This window comes from Seriola lalandi, unplaced genomic scaffold, assembly GCF_002814215.2.
Source record: "Seriola lalandi dorsalis isolate HSWRI2012SDOR001 ecotype SW California unplaced genomic scaffold, Sedor1 jcf7180002054898, whole genome shotgun sequence".
Taxonomy (NCBI): Eukaryota; Metazoa; Chordata; class Actinopteri; order Carangiformes; family Carangidae; genus Seriola; species Seriola lalandi.
The window spans coordinates 2,003,020-2,024,471 of NW_019525450.1; the positions used below are offsets into that span (position 1 = coordinate 2,003,020).

General features: G+C 42.2%; 1 protein-coding gene across 1 annotated transcript in view; it reads right to left on the reverse strand.

Annotated features, from left to right (window-relative positions):
* Nucleotides 1-1,257: 1,257 nt before the first annotated feature.
* mmp15b (matrix metallopeptidase 15b) overlaps nucleotides 1,258-21,452 on the reverse strand; it is a 28,304-nt gene continuing 8,109 nt past the window's right edge. Inside the window, exons 2-10 of the mRNA XM_023429735.2 lie at nucleotides 20,831-20,979; nucleotides 20,225-20,347; nucleotides 19,628-19,935; nucleotides 14,920-15,081; nucleotides 14,118-14,314; nucleotides 10,179-10,317; nucleotides 6,365-6,515; nucleotides 5,645-5,763; nucleotides 1,258-4,524 (exon numbers count right to left, since the gene is read on the reverse strand). Of these exons, the coding sequence (XP_023285503.1) occupies nucleotides 4,013-4,524; nucleotides 5,645-5,763; nucleotides 6,365-6,515; nucleotides 10,179-10,317; nucleotides 14,118-14,314; nucleotides 14,920-15,081; nucleotides 19,628-19,935; nucleotides 20,225-20,347; nucleotides 20,831-20,979 (1,860 nt within the window). The 3' untranslated portion in view covers nucleotides 1,258-4,012. The remainder of the gene's footprint in view (nucleotides 4,525-5,644; nucleotides 5,764-6,364; nucleotides 6,516-10,178; nucleotides 10,318-14,117; nucleotides 14,315-14,919; nucleotides 15,082-19,627; nucleotides 19,936-20,224; nucleotides 20,348-20,830; nucleotides 20,980-21,452) is intronic.

Below are 21,452 nucleotides of genomic sequence, written 5' to 3' on the forward strand. Positions count from 1 at the left end.
CACTGATGCGTCTGTGGGACCAGTGGAAGAGCAGGACAGGAGGAGACGAGGGTGGGGGGTGGGGTGGGGGGGTGTGCTTTTAACACTGATTAGCTGCGTCCGCCAACCCCCCCACCCCCCGCAGCCTTGACGATGAGGAGGTGAGCGATGGACACAGGACACCGTTTCCTGGCAACCGCTATCGACTGGCCACTGGATCAATCTCCAGACTTCTGGTGATGGCTGATTATGCTCTTCCTTTTTTTTTTTCCCCCTTTCTTTTCACTACAGTGTCCTGTTAACTTAAACTCTGTGTGTCTCACCTCAACCTGTTTTCACCTCGCTGGAGAACATCAGGGTTACGTGTCTGCTCAGTCTGTCAACATACAAAGGGAAGACAGATGAACTGCTACTGCTTCAGAATAAAAGATGGAATCTATATGTTGATGTTAACCTGTTACCTGACGCCCCCATTTTGAAAATAATATACCCAAAATAAAAAGGTCACTGCTCTTCAATCTTTTTGATTACAGTCATAATCTTGGTCTATTTTGAAAGGTAAGTCTTTAAATTTTACAACCAAAAAAACCAATTCTGTGCCAACAACTGCTGCAGTGATATACACAGACACAATCAGGAGACTTAGAGCTTTCAAACAGGGTACAAAACACACCTAAAAGTAGTGCTACCAAGGCCGAAGCATCCCATGCGTGGGACTGTGTATTTTACAAGGTTCAAACATGTAACGGGGCAGATACACAACCACAAGCGAAGCACTTACAGTGAGCATTCCCACAAAAGGTCTGTCACCTACTGTAAGCTTAAGTTTCCTCTTTGGCCAGCACTGTTGTTGAGCTAGCAGGAGAATTTGGGTCACATGGGCTGTTGCCAGTGGGAGCCATCAAAGCCCCCCCCCCCCCCCCCCCCCCCCCTTCCCACCCCTCCTTATTCCTGAGATCCAAACTTTGCAAGCTTAGGCAGAGAGGAGGTCAGCCTCCCGCCCCCTTCCGTCTTTCCTTGTCTCAGCTGCAGGAAATTGGGTCTCTCCTCGCCCTCCCCGTCCACATCTGTGTAACCTGAGCTGGGCGAGCTGAGACCCCTCTGGTCAAGAGTGGCAGCTTACTTCATGCTACCTCAGATAAGCCTTCCTCCGATTCATATTTCAAGTCACACTCCCAAGTCTTCCACCCCCACACTCTCGCTCACCTCAGCCTGCTTTTTAAACTCAAAACCTTATTTTTATAAAAAAAAAAAAAAAAAACAAGGATGAGAAAAATGTTTTGTTTTCAATTACTGCTAGAATTTTATGAAATCTTCAGATAGGGTCATTCCACAAGTATGTGGGTAAAGCCACCTGACACACACAAAAAAAAAGATTTTAAATAATTGATTTTCAATGTTTAAGCCCATTTACTTCTATTGAAAAATGTAGTAATCTTTTTACACCAACCATTTAGCAAAACATGCTGTTTTTTTTATGTATGTTTCCATGGCAACCGGTGGTTTCCATTCATGTCTTTACAGTATAAAAATCAAATTTAAAACTTGTTTGAGTTGTATAATCCATCAAAGTGAACATCAAGTCCGTCAAAGTTACTTAAGTTATTTTTGTGGTTAAACAGTGTGATAACTGATTTTCATACTCTGTTCAAATGAATGGAAACCAACGGCCACCAATGGTAGAAAACATACATACAACAATGTAAAACTCCACGGCAAGCATTTGAAAATGGTTGGCAATGATTTGTGATTGAAGTAGCTTCATGGCATGGCCCCTTTAATCCTTGGCTAGTCATTATGAGAAGTTAAGATGGACATTTTTCTGTGCACGCACTCCTCCTCCATCCTGTCTCTGGTGTTGCGAGATGAAACGGGAGCGGGGAGTGTTTTGATTCTGGGAGTTCAAGGTTTAGTTTAGGGGTCACAGGGGTTAACAGCATTTGCACACACCTGCTGTTTTTTAATGAAGAGGATTAGTCTGCGTTCACATGAGCCCGAGCCCACCCTGGTGCTTCACAGCTTCGCTATCTTCATAACAAAATTGTCCTTTAAAAAAAACAAAGAAAAAAACACTAGCAGTAAAAAAAAAGTCTTGTTATGAACTGCATTGCAGTGTAGTTGCTCCCTGCGAATGCTGCGCTGCATTTCTTGGGTTACATCCTATGCTGAAGTTAAAGGCCACAGCTTTGCTTTGTTTCTCACACACACAGATGCAATGAATGCTACCTCTCCTGTGCTATTTCACAGTGAGCTGACTTTTTTTTAAATTAACCATTAGTCTGTCTCCTCTGTAGCACAAATAAAAGCTCTTATTGTTGACAGAAAAACAGAGGCTCTCTGAGAATTAGCCACATAAATGAGCGTTAAAGGAAACAGTCCCCTTTAAAGTCTGTTTACCGTTTCAGCCAAATAGGTCTTTAAATGGTTTCCAAGTATGGAAAGAAAGAAGGTATTGGACCTATTATCTAACTGTGTGGGCACAGGATAAAGAAGGAAAACAAGGTGGTAGCGGCATGAATTTAAAGGATAATTCTAGTGTGTCACAGCTGTGAGTTTTATTTTTGTAGTTTTAGCTATCATTTCTATCTGTTTATCATATTTAAAATGATTGCAGATATCTGTGAACACAGCAGAATGGCGGCAACAAAGCCTGACGAGGCAACAAACACGATCAGTCAGACAATCGGCTAAATTTAAAAGAAGTAATTCAACATTTTGTTTGCTTTTTCACTGAGAGTTAGATGAGAGGACTCATCAGGGGGAAACAGGAAGTCTGGCTTTGTTCAAAGCTAAAGAAATCTGTTGAATTATTCCTTTAACCCCTTTTTCCTTTCTTTTAATTTGGATGTCATCCTCGCTCTACACCTGAAACTGTGGGTGCACAACTATGGCGAGTAGTGCAGATCAAAGTGAAGCCTTGAACAAAGTGGAACCCGGTCTGTAGACTGATTTATGTTTGTAACAAACATTTTACTGCCCGTCCTCATTTACTCTGCCAGATAAATTGGGCTAACCTCGGAGTTGTGACTGATTTCTTTTTAGCAGTATCCTCAGATTCCCACATTCCCAGATCTCTGCAATTAACTTGGTGAGTGCAGTGTTATTATACCCATCAAAATCAATGGCCAAAACCTCAAAAATAACAGGGTTAGTTGTACTAAATTGGACTTATCTTTTACTGTATAACCAAAACGGTGCCTGTATGAACAACAGAGCTCCAACCTTCAGATCTTAACCTTCCAACCATCATCAGACAGAGTCAAAAGGGCTCACACTAGGCCTCCAAACACCTCGTACTGTCAGCTACCGTGAAATATCTGATATGATCAAACCCTGTTTCTCTCTAACTCGTCCCTCAGCCCATGACAAACTGTGCTGCAGAGAGAAGGGAGGAGACAGAACAAGGTGAAGAAGAGGATGATGAAAGGAGGAAGGTACTCTACTAAACCCTACTTGTGTAAGCGGTTCATTTATAAATCCGTTCTGACCCTTTGCATGTCTTTCATTTTGCAGCAACTGTGATAGCATAAGCAGATGTCGAGCTATCGGCGAGGAAAAAGCCCCTACTGAGATTAGGGGAAGGAGGAGGGCGGTCCAAACCCGGCAGAGAGAATAGAGCGGCCTTCCTGGTTTAGAAATAATAATAATAACAACATAAAGTCACACAAAATGAACCAAAACAAAACGAGAAAAAAAAATACAATGTGCAAACTTCTCTCATATAAATAGACTACAGTCAACGCATTGTAGAGCACCATGGGAGACAAGAGGAGGTTAGGATGGTGTGTGGATGTGTGTGAGTGTGTGTGTGTGTGTCAGACATGATTTATGCTTGCTTTTAGTGTGTGTGTGTGTGTGTTTTATCAGTACAGTATTTGCATGGATCTACTACCACATGTACTAAGAATTGCAGAAGCCACTGAGCACAGAGACTTGAGACAGATGGATCACTCGTGGGGGGAGGGGGATTAGAGGAGGCGGGTGTCTAAAGTCCAATTTAAGTTCAAAGTTCAGCGTCTCCTAATGTCAAGGGTCACACCCAGTCCTGCAGCGAGCGCTTGCAGTGCACCAGCAGCCGCGGCGCCCCTTTGCTCTGCAGCGTGTTGATGATGGCGTAGATCAGTCCCAGGATGCACAGCACCAGGACCAGCGGGATGGTTACCATCAGGATGTTCATGGTCCGCTCCTCGCTGTCGTCCACCTTCAGCACCACGTCCACCTCGTTGGTGTCTTCCTCGCGACCCTCGCGGTAGTCGTCATCTTTGTCATCTGATCCTTTTCCCGTGTCCTTGTCTGTCCCGCCTCGATCCGTTCCGTCATTGTCTTTGCCCTTGTCGGCGTCACGTCCGGCATCTGGGTTGAACGGTGGACGGTTCACATCTGGGAATTTGGGTCCCGAGTCTGTGTCCGTGTCTCTGTCCGGATCCAGGTCCACACTGCAGCCCATGAAGTCTCTCAGGATGGACTTGGGGTAGCCAGGCTCGCTCTTCATGCGGTGGTTGTCAAACTTCCAGTATTTAGAACCCTTGTAGAAGAAGGTGTAAGCTGGAGAAAGAAGCAGAGCAGATGTAAGCAAACACAACCATGTGAAGACAGACAATTTAAATGAACAGTTCAACATTTAAGCTGCTTTCCCATTTTCCCAAACGTTAGAGGAGATTGATACCACCCTCAGATTTGTGCCATTAAGACCAGATGCAACGCACACGTGTTTATCCCTATAGACTAGATCAGGATGAGACTTACGCACATTTTACATGATGTCGTCATCTTTAAGACACATGAACGATGAAATGCACTGTGATTTTCTCAAATTCATGTCAGAAATGTGTAATGCATTAGGGGAAATGTATTGCATTTGTTTTTCTTTAGCCTGCAAACTAATTTTTAAAGTCGCGGTTCAGACAATGGATGACAACCTGAGTGAGGGGAGTGATATCGCAGCAGTACAGCAGTTACTTGGATGAAAACAACAATGACAACAACTTAGAAGATTGAGACACAGACTTCGACCTTCTAAGCTGCTAACTGGCTAGCCGTGGTGGGAGACATGTCGGAGGAGGAGGGGGAAGAGGAGGAGATTTTGGCAGGTAAAAGCCAGTGTCACCGCTAGCCAGAGGTAACTATTCACCTGATGCAACGCCTTTATGAGGGGTTCTTGTAAATCATTACATTAACCCTGGTGTTCATTAACATTTAAAAAAAAAAAATCAATAAACAATGCTTTGGAATGCTTTTCTAGAAGGCGCCTTTGGTTGTAATGGCTTAATCTGGATCCAGCAGCTGGTTATCTTAGCTTAGCATAAAGACTGGGAGCAGGGGGAAACAGTTAGAGCGGCGCTGACCTGGAGTCTCCACTGGTGGCATGAAAGGGCAGCTGGAAACAGTCTCCATACTTTAACTAAGCCAACCAACTGCTGGGTAATTCCACTCTAACTTAGCACAGCAAAGTGAAAAGCACAACACATGCAGGCTCAAATTCACTTCCCAACACACACACACACACACACACACACATACACACACACAGATAAACACACCATCCCCTCTCTCATGATGATTGCGTGACCACGCCCTAATTCTTTGTTTCAGTCTGCCCCAGCCCCTCCTTGCCCTTTTTCACACACGCACACTCCCAGAAAGCACTCTTCTTGTCTTAGCTCACCTCCATCATCGCTGAGGAAGGCCCCCTTGGGAGCAGAGGGCACCGACGATCCCCACACGCTGATTGGTTTCGGGTATCCTCTGTCAGCTGAGCGCGACTGCTCGTTGAAACGCCAGTACCTGCAGAAAGCAGCGGAGAGAAGATGGTTGTTACTGTTTATCTGCTGTCTAAACCAGAGCGTGGTGAAGGCCTAGAGTACACAGTGTGTATATATAACAGTAAAGCTTCCAAAGAACATTCAAAGCTGTTGAGTGTAAATGCACTAGAAAACCTGAAGCAACCTCCAGTGTATTTACTTTCCTGTGAGTATTTTCATAAAGAAGCTCCTCTTGTGTTATTTCTTTTCTGCAGCACAGTAAAGGGGGTTCAATATGTTTTGTATCGTCCACAGAACTTTCTAACTTTATTAATAAAGAGCTGCACAAATGCAGATGCTTCTCTCCCTCTTGTATAACTTACTGTAATACTTATAGAGCCATGCTGTAATTAAATTGATAACATAAATCATTACGTAATTTCATTCTACATATGGAATTAAAAGACAGTAACCTCCTGGTGGACAGAAATAAAACTTTAAACTCTTTACACATAATCATTTCAAACTTCAGCACCACAATAAAATAGAAGATATACAGTAAATTTGTAGAAATACATGAGAAGATTGTTTGAATCTAAAATCAGAACTCAATACATGAATTAGAAGGCTGTAGTTGTAGTTACCAGTCTCCTTGAAAGAAGTAAGTGAAGCCGGATGGCTCCCACCAGATGGCTGTGTCTATTCGGTCGTAGGGAATTTCTTGACCATAATCAGTCAGCTCCTGTGGATAGCCAGGCTCCAGGTTAGCCTCCCTGAAAAGCCAGAATCTGTTTCCTGAGGAGAGGAGAGGAGAGGAGAGGAGAGGAGAGGAGAGGAGAGGAGAGGAGAATGTTAACATGTACACTTATTTGAGTCCACACACACATATACGACATACACACTCTGACAGGCACAGACACTTTTAATTTGCTGGCGCAGAATATGTTGAATAATTGAAATTGAATGAGGAATAAAAAGAAAATACGAAACAATACGAGAAACCAATGCCGCATTTACACACACTTGTAAATTATATGAATGTAATAATGATTTGTTGGCAGGCAATCAAAAACACAGCAAAACCGAGTACAACACCATTGACTGGAGTTTGGGTTTGGCTTGTAATTATCCATTAGGAGCGGCTTGTCTCATGTCAGGCTGAAGCAGATTTCTCGCTGAAGGGAAGGTTTTATTATTTTCACCGTGTCAGACAGGGGTACTCTGTTTCTCCTGGCACCATCACATCTCTCCTCTTGGCTTCAATCTGCCTCTCCCTCTCTAGTAACCCACCCCCCCAACCATCCATCCACCCATCCACCCACCTCTAGCCCCTTGCGCCTCGTTTAAAATGAAAGCTCTCCACTCAGCATCTGGAGAGAACAAGAGGTTGACGCAATGCTTCCCAGGGTGCCTGCGGTGCACGGCCCTGATGCAAAATCCCATGACTTATTCCATGACTTTCCACGGCTGAGCCCGAGTGTTTCAGTGACCGAAAGATTCGATTGCTTCCTGCTATGTAACTGTTGTTTTTCTACAGGGATAAACAGTGTGGTTTCTGTCACAGTTAGGTTTTTTTTTAGGATGAAAACAGCTGTGAAACCTCTGGGTAATACAACAGCTGTGTAAGAGAGCTGGATGAATACAGTTTTGAATGTTACTGCACTGAGAGTTTCTCTTACTTCCCAAGTCTGGACTACACCTTCCCATTTATTTCTATTAAATACATTCACCATTGTCCCTTCTCAATAAAGAGTCATTCAATGAGTGCAACTTGAAGAAAATGACACAGTACTCTCTAAGCGGGTACAACAGTGTGCTGGCTGACGTCACCAGCTCAGGTGAACTCAGGTGACTATACTTCACAACAACTGTGCCTGTTATCCTCGCTGTTATTTTCTGTATACGTATAATGAATCTGATATCATACACTACACTGCCTCTGTTTATATTATGTAATTATTAGGGCTTAACTACTAATTGAAATATTATCCAAATCCCTGTTACAGAGAGACCATCAGCCTATAAATCATATTCTCAAAACATAAGAGAACATGCTTTTTTGGTACAAGACCCAACAAAAATCCCATCATCATCATTTTCATATTTTTTTCAGTGCAAATGAAATGCAAAAACGACTTATATCGTTGGACTTAATAATAAAAAAATAAATAACAGAAAAACAATTCACACAGTCATTATTGGTTATTGATAATTACTACATTTACAATATTTTTCACCTGAAAATAAATTTGGGGCCAACAGCTGAGTCAGCTAACATACACTCTGGCCTCATCACTTGCCATAAGGAAACACTGAGCTCACCACAGCAGGGAGTGGGGAGTGATGACAATCATTTCTATGATAGTTGTGGGTTTTGTTGTTCGCTGCCATTACTGCTGATTGATGAGAAATGTATCAAACACAACCAAATCACACAAGTAAGCTACAGAAGCATCCCTCGAGAAAAAGACACCTCCACTTGGCAAGATGTGCAGAACTTTGGTCGTGATTCATGAGCTTTAGGACAAAAAAAAAATGCAGATTAAGATTTGTTATCAGGAAGTCAAGCTGTTGTTGATCCTGATTGGTCCATTTAAATGTCTAGGTAACAGGTTGACCCTTTCTCTTGCGCTCCCAGGTTTCCTTTTTTCTTACAATCCTCTTCCTGCCTCTTGTTCTTTCTTTGCTAATGGCAAGCAGCCAAGTGTCATACTGAGAGATCTGCCAATGACATCATCCTCCTCATCATCAACAGCTGCCCCAAAACCCTGTGGCTCCCCCAGTTCGAGCTGCATTAAAGGCTGCGTTCTTTCTTTTTTCGTTCAACAACTTTATCCACCATTGTAAAACACAAGCTGCTCTCAGGGACTCGCAGTATAAATAATGAGCTGTGCTGGAGGAGATTTATGCTCTGCATGTAGAATACATTATGTACTGCTGCCTTCTTGAAGAAGTGGGGGTTTGTAATGTATATCTTAAACATTATCTGCACGAGATGAAAAAGTCTCCACAATCTGTTTTACTATTTTGCTCTCAAAGTGACAGCTAATAATACCAGAAAAATATTATTCAGAACAGAGCCAGGCCTGTTTTTACAGCAACAATAAGCAGAAGTGGTTACCAGTGGATGCTACGTTCATGTCATAAAAGAAATTGGAGAGTGGAGACATTGCAGTTCGCTGGAAAGGGAAGAGGAGCACAGAGGTTTGATGATCCTCTGAAAGTCTCACGCCATCATATTGTAATAACAACAAACACTCATGAAAAACTGAGCTTGTATAATTTATAAATATCTTATAATTTATCTAACTGAAATAAGGAATTTAGTTTAGATAACTGAAGGTTTCTGTTTGTGTTATTGTGAGGGAGCTGGGAATCATCCCCTTTACTGAGATGAAACACACACACACACACACACACACACACACACACACACTGACTGTGTAAAGTTGGACAAACTGATACAGGAATTTAAATTTTCTTATGTTGTGCTTTAATTGTCTGAACCCCACTAACCACTCTCTCTTTGGGGTTCTACTTCCTGGGGCGTGTTTTTATGGAGCGCACACATGAAACTGCAGCTTCGGGGCTTCAGCTGATGCCAGTTACCTTGTTAGGCTGAACCAAGTGGTCAGAGAGGAGAGAGGGGAGGGGGGAAGAGGGTTTTGGTTTGGTTTGGGCTTTTGTTCAGTATTTCTTGAGATGGTTATGTATTTCATTTATCCTGTGTTAGGCATTAGTCATGTGCATGGTGTGTATGCAAATACTTATAATGTTAAATTGTAAATATATTTGCTGAATGTAGTGGGAGTGGTCATGTGTCCTGCAGTGTAGAATTGAACTGGCACATATACCAGGTGAGAAAGCAGCACTGAGTGTCAGAGAGAGAAAGAGAGAGAGAGAGAGAGAGAGAGGGTGTCCGGTTGTCTGCAGTGGAAAAGCTGTATCGCTGTCCACCAGGCCCATACATGCTTGTAAGATCTACACCATGTTTTTGTAACCTCTTTGAAACCTTTTCTGGCACAAGTAAAAAGAAAAACTCAGAGATCTGGAAGAAAAAAAAAAAAAAAAAAGCCCTGTCTGATGCTGTTCTTTCCTCCGCCACACCTTACACCTCAATCCTGCTGGCTTCCATCCTGTTTGTAAGGGCTTACCTCCATCTAAACCTTACACTTACGTAATGTGAAATAATACGACACAAGTACAGGCACTGACCAGCAGCAATTCTCTGCTCTTGTTCTTACAGTAATGAGTGATAAATAACAAATAATCAATCAGATCATTTGACTGTCTCCACTAGGCTGCAAGGCACTTATGAAGAAGATTATCAGCAGTGCAATTTTGTTTATGACTGTAGGATACTGTCAGTCTGAGTGGGGACGTCGTCATATCCTGTTTCAGAGTTGTGTGCTTAGGCTCGTGCATCCATCAGTGTGGTCGTGAGTATTTGCTGCTTACCTTTAAAGAAGACGAACCTGCCGTCGTGTCTTTCATAGGCAGCGTCTATGTCTCCAGGCAGACCCCTCCAGAAGTGACCGATGGGCATGGGGTAGTTATCCAGAACCCTGTTCCTACGCACCCGCCAGAACCAACGGCCCTGAGGAGACAAAATTGACGAGCGTGTTTGAGTGTGTCATTTCTTATTGTCGGTTAAACACATCTCACTTTAAAAAACATTCCTGTGCTGCTGTAGGAAAATAATTTTTAAACGTCACATTGTGTATGAAGTAGATGTTTTCATTATAAAGCAGGTCTAGGTTCTATATTACTACAGAGAGGAGCTATAAGAGTACATTCATATGGTTTTTGGTTCTTAAAACCAACAAATATATCTTCATATGGTTCAAAACTTCAAATAAAACACAGGACAAGTGTAAAACTGGGGACCTTTAAGACTGTTGTAATGCTTGTTGGTCATTATGCTGAGCAAACTGGGCTCTGCAGGATAACTAGACCAGAACGTACAATAAACTAACAATAGCGGAACAGTAGCAGGCTAATAATAGTCAGTCTTCGCTCTGCTGGCTTTATCATGTCCCCATACCCCTCTCTCTCTGTTGATTACAGCCTGCTGCAAATGACTATAAAGACCTGTTAGAGGGATTTCAATGTCAAATCAGCATCACAGTAGCATATTTTAACCTAACCACAGAGAGAAACTTCTGCTTGTGAACATTAATATCTGTATATGCTGTGCACACAGGCCAGCAGGCAGATTTACACCAGAAGCCCTCAGACTCATTCATAAGTGGTGAGTCAGTAGCCCTGCTTGTCCTGGATAATGTAACGGTAAAATGCTCAGTGCTGCTTCTTTCTGGCAAGCACACCTCGTTTCGTCCTTCACGTAGGACACACTGGCAGACAGCACGGCGCGGCACGGTATGGAATGGAACAGAGATGGAGATGGGCTGGCGAGAGCCGAGAGAAACGTCAACAGGGCCGGACCGAACGGGCTGCCTGCTCTTCGATCTGTGTGGTCTGACAGGCTCCTTGCGTTGACCAGATTAAGACTGAATTGACCATATTAGTCCTCAGCAGAACAGACCAGACCTCAGTGAGGGAGGTTCAATACTGAGAGCGGCTCAGTGTGCTCTGCTGCCTGTCTGCATATCCAGCTCTCTGCTGAGAATAAATATAAGAAGTGAATAAAAGAAAAGAGCCATTTCTCTCCACCATGATAGCCCCTTTCTTCTTTTAATGGACAGGACTCTGTGGAAAAGACAGAGTGGTTCTGATGTGCTACAGTTTACTCCCACGCATACAGAAGATAAAGTAACCAACTTTGCTTATGAATAATGTCTATCATTAGCACGGTAACTACAGTTTCTGAACAGTGGAGGCATCACTTCCAAACTGGTACAGGGACTTTGTACAGCATGTTGGGAGATTATCCCAAGCTAAGCACTGAATGACAATGAAACAGTCACTGCTAGATGATCAAATTTTGAGACAATCATATCAGAACTGAGTCACTTATCAATCTGTGTTCTCTCTGACACACTCTCTGACCATGAGACGATCAAGAAGTGAAAGAAGACACAAGAAAGGACACAAAGCTGCAGCATTTCCAGCCATTGTTCTGTCTCTCTCTCCTCTATAAATGGTGTTTACAAAGCCTAGGATCAGATCAACGCTACCAATGCTAGCAGCTGTGTGAGGCAAAGAGGTGCTTTGAACTAAAAGCTAATGCCAGTTTAGCAGGTATAATGTTAACTATGTTCACCATTTTAAATTAGCATGATAGCATGCTAACAATTGCTAATTGGCACTGAACACAAAGTATGGCTGAGGCTGGGGGGAATGTCATTAGTTTTGCAGGTATTTGATCATAAACCAAAGTATTGGACAAATTAATCCTGAGTCGGGATGAGACTCTGAACCAAACTTCAGGGAGATCTGTCCAATAGTTGTTGGGACATTTTACAAAAAAAAACAAAAAAAAAAACTGATTGTCACAGCGGAGGAGAAGTCAGGGGATCACCAAAGTTACTAGGATTAATTCTGATATGCCTCTACAAAATTGGATGTCAATCTATTCTAGTAGTTCAACAACTATTAGAGACCAAACTAGTGGACAATCCGTGGAGCACCCCTGCTAGCGTGGCTGAAAAATGAATAAACAGAGCAGTAAATGTTTAAACATTGGGATCTTGAAATTAACTTTCAGGTTCAGCTGCAAGTGGCAGATAAATAAATGATAATTTCATAGCAAAACCACAAACCTGCAACAGATGATACATCTTATCTAACACTTAGTAAGTGGCTGTTCCTAATGTGCATGATAACAGAATTATATTCACAAAACTGATCGGATCACTTAAGGCATATTAATTGCTTTTGGTCTGCATTCACTCTGATCAGATCATTGGTATTAGTTTAAGAACCACTGCTAGGCAGGGAAAAAGTTAATTCTGGATGCTTATTAATGCTGTCCAGACTAGCTTCATGACTGTGGTTGAAACCCAAGAACATAGACATTACTGGCAGAGATGAAATCTAAGAGCACAGATATAACTGTCTGACCATGTGCAGCACATGTCCAGGCAGCTGGATGCCAAGTCATATAACTACTGGTCAGTGTCAGACACACTTACAGACCAAGATAGGAGATATTCATAGACTGATCTCTGTGTGTTAGGAGGGACAGGGGGCAGTGCTCTGTCACACAGTATACCTTTGAACCAGTGATGTTTGGTTTAATGTCTAAATATTCTACTGTATGACAATAATAATGCAAACAGGAATGTATTACAACAGCTGTCATAATCAGATTTACAGAAAAAACTAAATGGTGTTGCATTTCATCCTTGATACAGGCATGCAGCAGTTCAAAGTGTGGTTGACAGTTAACGCTGTTGCATATCTTCACTTGTTTGACTCCCTACTGCTGCAGTTCACTGTCAAATGTTAATATTTCTGATATCATGACAACATTTTGTCAACATTAGCCAGAGCACAAGTTTGCAACTGCACTGGAATGCACTGCCTCTAATCTAAAGTATATGACAATTAAAACAGCAGGAAGTGAATCTCAAGCTCCTTCACAATAAGGCCTGGGTGTTCTCTGTCCGGCTCTCTCTGATATCTGTGAACCTCTTCAGTATTCAGCATTGCCAACACTGGACACCTCCTCTGACCTCTCCCACTGAAGCACATCATTACTTATCTTTATAGAGCTGCTCTATGTATAGATTGTCACTGAAGTCATCCTGAATAGGATAAAATACAATGGAGGAAATTCTGCCCTATTTTCTGTTTAAATTTCAGTTAAATGAACTGGCGATGATCACGTACATTTCTTGCATCATCAACGCTGACCAGGAACAGCTACTTCAATGACTGGTGAAAACACATCAGATGTATAAGGGCTGGGCTGCATAATATCATAACAACTTAAACATTAAATGAATAATAAAAGCCAGCTTTCATCGACTGCAGCCAACAGCAAAATTAAGGATTCCTGAGACATATTTCTTAAAGGTAAAACTCTTCCTGATGGCTCACTGCTGCTTCAGCCCTTATGAATGTTTAGTGTGGGTCCAGAGGCTCTTTAAGGCAAACACCTGAGAACACCCCACCCCTTTAACAGTGTTCGCTCTCATAAAAAACACTGGCCCTGTTGGTTTACAATCCACAAGGACCTGATTGAAAACAGACCTCTTGTTGGCCGTGCACACGCCATTTGTCTCCAACTGATTCTGCAGAAAATAACAACTAATTTATTGACACAGTTAACTTGTCACAGCAGCTCCTCTGCTGGAAGCCAACTGAAGGACAAACAATAAACCGCTGTGATGGTAAACATAATTCTTTTCATGTTTTACGCTCATTACTTCAGATCAAGATAAAGTTAGCAGTTAAAAAGCCCCCATGTCCCCAAACCTCAAAACCCTTTACCTTGAAAACAAACATCTCTCCTCGGAGCATAGCAACCGTGTCAAAGTTCCCTTCACAGATATTGGGTCCGTAGTGATCTGGTCTGTCGGTGGTCCTGGGGCGGTCAGGGTGACGAGGAGGTGTTTGGGGTGGTCTCGGTTCTGGGCGACGGGGTGTCACTGTGGGCAGCGCCTGGGTGGGGCCGCTGTCTGGCTGACCTGAAGGGAAAGACGAACATCAAGGGTTAAATCTATTTTAACACATTATGCTGGACGACAAGATGTAGGAACGGATGACTGACATTTTTCAGTCATCTTTTTTTCAGCATCAACTTTAAAAGTACATAATTCAAATTAATTAAAAAATGCAGTTACAATGAAATTAAAAATGGGAATAAACCTAAGTTATAACAGTAAAAGTCAAAACTGCTTATTTTTGGAATAGAAACTCTCACTTTCTTGTTTGTTTGTTTGTTTGTTTTTATTGTTTTTAAATGCTATCTTAATGTCTTCTTAATGTTCTATTTTGAATGTATTTCCATGCCTCTGTAAAGTACTTTGAATTGCTTTCTGTCTGAATGGTGCTCCATAAATAAACTTGCCTTGCCTTTAATATTTCTGAAATGCTGATGAATTTACAGCTGAATAATGGATTCCCAAATGAATGAAGGCAACCTACTGGGTTAGGGTTTTAAAATGAAATGAAAAGAAACTTCTTTGTTGTAGGAGAAAGGCATAAAAACTACTTTTCAATATTACAGAAAGTGCAAATCACCAGTTCATATACACTGGACACCAGGACAGTCATCCAATATACGTCCTACCATAGATCTGTTGTATGCCGCGCCGGTCATCGTCAGGCAGCTCGAAGTTCTCAGTCTCCATCCATTGGTAAAAAGGAGCCATGATGGCCAGTGGGTTGTTGGAGTGCTCTAAACCCAGGGCGTGACCCAGCTCGTGCACCGCGACCAGGAAGAGGTCATTACCTGTGTGGAAATGATGGAGTATAGAAACAAGTTAGGAAGTTAGGGAGGAAAGAAAGCTAGAGTGAGTTATCTGAGTTTTTACAGAAGGAAAAAGAGAGAATGTCCCTCCGCATTCATACATCTGTGTCTTATGAAAAACACATAGGAATCCATATGCTGCAGGCCACATAAAGAGGAAAGTCCCTCATTCTATAACTATAAGGCCTCCCTAAGGGCCCAAAGTGTGCCAAGAAAACATTCCTCACATCTTTACACCACCACCAGCAGCCTGGACTGTCGACACAAGACAGGTTGGGACAATGGATTCATGCTGTTGACACTAAATTCCGACCCGACCATCCGCTGCCTCAGCAGAAATCCTGATGCATCAGACCAGGCTACATTTTGGAGTCTTTAACTGTCCAATTTTTGTGAGACTGTGCCCACTGCAGCCTCAGATTTCTGTTCTTGGAGTGGAACCTGATGTGGTCTTCTGCTGTTGCAGTCCATCCACCTCAAGGCTGGACGTGTTGTTTATGCTGAGCTGTTTTTTTTTTTTTTTTTCTGCTCAGTTGTAAAGAGTGGTTATCTGAGTTACCGTAGCCTTTCTTTCAGTGGTTCAAGTCTGGCCGTTCTCATCAACACAGAGCTGCTGGGTAAAAACTCTAGAGACTGTTGTGTGTGAAAATCCCATATCAGCAGTTTCAGAAACACTCAAACACTGCCTGTCAGGCAGCAGCAAACATGCCACAGTCAAAGTCACTGAGATCACATTTTTTTCTCATATGATGTTTAATGTGATGCATGACTTAATGCATTGCTCTGCCACATGATTAGCTGTTTGGATAATTGCATGAAAAAGCATGAGTACTAGGTGTTCCTAGTAAAGTGCTCAGTGTGTTTATATCCATGTAGTTAATATTTGAGAATGCCTGTTCATTGTTCTCTCCACAGATCTGACACATGAATCACTAAAGGCATGCTAATGATTGCTGATATGAATCAGCATACATTTCTAACATTTCTAACCAGTCAAGGGATGCTGTTGTCCACGGCCAGTGCAAAAACTACACACTGACAAGGCCACGACACAGCTGTGCCCCACTGACCATTGCATCAACTTCCTCTGCACACAAAAGACCTCTTACTGATGTTTTTTTTTTTGAAAAGTAAAACCACAGAAAACCTGCTTTCGACTTGACCAACATATTCCTATATGGTCGTGTCTGAAGTGCAGCCAGCACACAGTCGGGTACTTCCCCCCAGTCAATCCCTCTTTGTTGCTTGAGACCTGCTCTCTGTGATCTTTGAACTCATGAGCCATTTTGTCTGGCTCAATCCTCTGCGCTGATTGGTCAAATCTGTGCCAGTGACATCATGCCGTTGGGGGGAATGGGACCTGGTGATGTCAGTGATGAGCATGCAAGGGAATGGGGAGATGCTCTGGATGCCTGTCCTTGTGCATCTCCTAATTTCCTTTTAGCAACACACACTCACAAAGGGATTCACACAGTTCATCTCCCCCACCATCTATAATTTCAGAGTCACATGAGTGTCCTCATGGCATGCTAAGCTGTGGCTAACACTCAAGGAGAGAAAACAGCAGAGGGCAAGATAGAGCGCTCCAGATAGCTGAGGATGAATAAAGAGAGAGAGAGAGAGCACTGAGAGCAGATAAAGAGGCCTTTGTGAGGTAACCGCGACAACCATTTAGTCTGACAGAGAAAAGCTTGAGTAAACTTCAAACATCTCAGCATATTTAGAAGTTCAGCCAACACATCTAATACTGACCACCCTACACACACATTCAGTCATTTTCAGTCCTATTTCACTTGTTTAGCTTGTCTCACACCTTATTCATCAGCAGCTGAGGGAACTCCCCGTGCAACACAAAGCAGCACCCTGACAACCGGAGTGCACTCTCCAAGTCAGCTCTGCCTTTTGCCAGTAACTTACTCACATTATTCTCATCGGACCACAAAGGCTTTCGGACCTTTTTACCACTCCTGGTCTTCAGGGTGTCATTTGTGTAAGGTGTGTTTGAGTGTGCATATAAGTAAGTTGTTTGGTTTAAGTCTAAAAGCTGTTTTTGTTATAGCATCTGTTGCAGAAAGGCTGATTAATCACACTGTGTGTCACAAGATTTACACTGAAAAATTTTCTAGCCTAATAAAATTGTTATTCGCTAACTAAAGAAACTGAGTTCAGGGAAAGGGGAAAAAAAACACTTCAACTGCAAAGGGGAAACAGATTTGTGCCTTACCGTCACATGCTGTCATATGAATTTTTCATGTGTAACTATTGATCGCTAAGCTTAAGTCTGTTTTTGTTTGACCAAAAGGAGGTCAAAGGTCAGGGCTGACTCTGCTTCATGCTCCAGGACACTTCAGCAGGGAAGATGCGGATAAGGTTTGAACATGGCTCTTCAAGTCTCACTTCTTTCTTCTGTGAGATTTTGTTTGCACTCTGAGTCAGCATCGAAGAAAGGCAAAATATCAATATTTCATTTGAAAATACTATTAGGGCAGCAACTAATGATAGTTTTAATTGTGAAGCAATAAGGCGGTTATTTTTGATTCATTTATCATTTAGTCTATGAGATGTCACAAATTAGTAAAACTAAAAAATGCATGTCACGATTTTCTACAGCAGTAGAAATCATAAGTGTTATTATGGCCTGAGCTGATTTATGGGCCTGTTAAAGATAATTTATCTGAGTACAAAACTATATTTTTACTTCTCACTCTGTTGTTTCAGGAAAGACTCTTTTGCATCAGTGTGCCCTGTTTAAATCAGATGTTTTGGTAAAAGCATAGGTGCGTGTTTATATTCAGTAATAATGCAGTTATAAATGTTGGTAAACCATTAATAAGTACATAGGGGCACTTTCTAATAAGTCATCATGTCTGCATGTAAAAATGTTAGTGTAGCATGAATAAAGGGTAATGGGTTTCTCAATGTCTGTTGAGCCATTAGCAGAAGTTGGTCAGTCACCTGCAATTATAAATGTTAATAAATAATTAATAAAGGGTTCTGCAATCCATCAAGTCTGCAGTTATAATGTTAATAAGCTGTTTATAAATGGATTTTATGTCCTCCAAGGACAAGTGGTCTCCAAGCCATGTGTCCTGCTAGAGGAGGATTTTCCACAGTCTGTCAACCCAAAACGTAACGTAACGTTACATTAACGTATTACCCGACTTAAACAATTGACTTAAAGAATTAACTTAATCAACCAAAAGACTGTTGCTGTTTAGATACAAATTTTGTTGGAAAACTTCAAATTTGGCAAAGGGTGGGGGCCACATTTCAAGACTAATGCAAGGCAGTAAAGGCAGTAAAAATGCCAGAGCTAAATGAAGACTACATGTGTGAAAAGCTGGACTAACTAGACATGTGTCTAACTAAAGTCAGACAGGATTGTAATTTAGTTGTACTTTGCTTTTAAGCTGTGTAAGTAGCGTGGAGCAACAAAGAGCCCAGTCTACAGATCTTCCTGAGTAGAGCACACTCCCACTTACTGTGGGATTCTACTGCCCCTGTGATCTGTCCTGCAACACATCCCACTCAGAGCTGATCACACAGATACACACACACACACACACACACACACACACACACACACACACGCACACACACAGACAAAGCTTAGCTGTCTGTGTCTGGTGTGTGTATGTAGATAACAGGGCAGGAAAACCCATTGTCGCAAAAAAAAAAAGAAGAAAAATCCCTTTCTGCTCAACAGGGTGAATGGGTGCACAGAAAGAAGAGGAACTTCTCTTAAGATTGAAGGTGTCTTCTTACATAGGATTAGTTTAGTGCTAGGAATTGGTGCTCGGAGTTTTATTTGGGTTTAAGTGAGATTAGATTTAGGCAACCATTTTAGCAAACTGTAATCGTCACAGAAATACAAATATCTTGAGTGTGAGTGTCTGTGTGTGTCTGGCACAGACTGTACAGACCATGATGCATGGAGTTCAGTGATTAGTGTAAGTTGTCAGAATTATGATGGTAGGGGAGGAGGTAAATCGGAGACCTGTAAGGAGGTGCAGTTGGGGCAAATACTGTGTGATTTGACTTTGAACTTCTGAAGAGGTAAATGGAGAAGCAGAGCTGAACCATGCCTACTCTAGTTATGTGCGGGGAAAAGTGATGGGGACAACTGTTTGCAATCTATCATATAGATTAGTCACAACATGACATGACTTTAGTGCTGCAAACTGCTCATCAGCTAAAGGACCTAATGACTCCTAAATGCTCCCTTTCCCTTTCAAGGTTAAGCAAATGACTCCATCGCATCACAAGAAGAAGCTTCATAACACAACAAGCTTTCCGTGTGTGTGGCTGCACACACACAAACACAGACATACAGCACTCCGCACCAACTCAACTTTGCAGTGCAGCAAAAAATCCACCCACCTGAAGCCACAGTGTAAGTCCTGAAAACATCTCCCAGGAAGTTGTTCACTGAGAACTTTTCATTCCTGTTCTTGTTCAGGTTTTTAAATGTTTTTTTCTCTGTGGCATTGACTTGTACTTAAGGAAAATCACCACTGTCCCCATTTACCTTGAATGTTCTGGTTTCCTATGGTCCACGGTTCGTCGGAATCAAAGTGCGTGTCCCCTCCCATTCCAGGTCCAGGGAAGTAGGCATGAGCGAGGAAGCCCCCTTCTCCATCAAAAGGAGAGCTGTCTCCATGAAAACCTGAAGCGAAGAAGATCATGATGTCTGGCTCCTTGCGGCGTCCATATTTGATCTCCTGGTAGGGGATTTCGTCAAAGGTCAGTGGGGTGACCCTCTCCCAGACTTTAAAGGCCCGCCGGATGGCCTCATAGGAGTTATACTCTCCAATCTTGGGAGTGTAGTTCTGGATGCTGTGGAAACAAAGAAAAGAAATCTTACAAGGGGAAGTGTCCCACATCATCTTTAAGTAAGACATACCCATCTGTCGATTTATATTAAAGATGTTTTTCATTTTAATGCTGTTAGCAATTTCAGGTGTCAAAGTGTCAAGCACGTGTATCTAGTCTGGTGCATAGTATGAGGCGTCTATGGTGGTAAATGTATTCTTGATCCAACAAAATCAGCGAAAAAGAAAGGCGCATTTAAGATACGTTTGTGGCAGATTAGATTTTCTTTACAAACAGAACGTCTTTTTGATACCTGTATGTGAGGTGGCTCTTGTTCCATTTATGTCCAGTGAGGGCGTAGCGTTTCCGCCGCACGTTAGTTTTGATCTGGCCTCCAAACTTGTCAGGTACACCGCAGCGGGGTCTCCTCATGGCGCTAAAGGAGTTGAAAGGAGTCAGCGACAGGCAAGAAGGCATGTGCATGTGTGTTGAAAGGAAGAAGACACCCTGAGAGAAGAGATGAAGGGGAGTGTGATGTTGTAACCCCTGCTCTCTCCTCTTGATGTCTGTGTATGTTTTTGTTGTTTAATTTAGTAGTCTGTGTATCTGTGAGCTGCAGAGTACAGCCAGGCTACTGAGCAGTTCCTCTCAAGCAAAAGGGGAGAACGTGTTCAGTTTCTAAGGGAAAAGGAGAACTTTACAAATCTTTTTATACAACTGACGATTTGACCAATCCTGGTTAAACGCCTATATCTACAAATTCTAGGCCAAACCATCCAACTAAAAACATTACAGGGCTTTGCAAAACTTGAAACTGAAAATTTAGATAAAGTTTGGGACTCAAAGTGTTTTGGGGGCTGAGTGGGTGTAAATCAAGAATATCAAAAATACAAAAATATCCTAGCTAACCGCTGCCGACCTGATAGTTTGAGGGTCCATGTGTCCGGTGACTTCTAGGCCATAGAACCGCTGCATATCGCTGATGGCGTTGGACAGGATCTGAGCTGATCGCATGGTGGACATCTGTCTGTTGGCCTGGGGCAGGTAACCGTACATCCTCAGCCATGACTGGAGACAAACAGGAAGAAAAACACAGAGGAAACTGTTACAAATAAAGAGGTATCATCTCTTAATATACTGTGATGTCGATTCACTTGAATCAAAGCTCATTAAGCTCATATTACTCATGCTGACAGCAATGAGAAAAGACTTTTTATATAATTAAGAAGTGAATTATAACATGAACAAGGAAATGGAAATTATGGAGACAGCAACAGCTGTTTTATAAGCATATGGTCAATTTGTGTTGTTTACATCTGAGAGCAATGATATGAAGGCCTGGGGACCTTTAAGTTTGTCTGCTCCTCAGCTTCAACACCTGTAACATGATGACATGACAGAGATTTGCCTTGGTCCTCAGGCTCTGTGGGAAAATTACTCCCATTTGTTATTTGATCTTCAGTTACAGGAATGGGGCAGTTTTGGTTTCGATTTTTAAGGAAAGTAAAAAGTGAAATTACAACGCAACAGTGCTCTTTTAA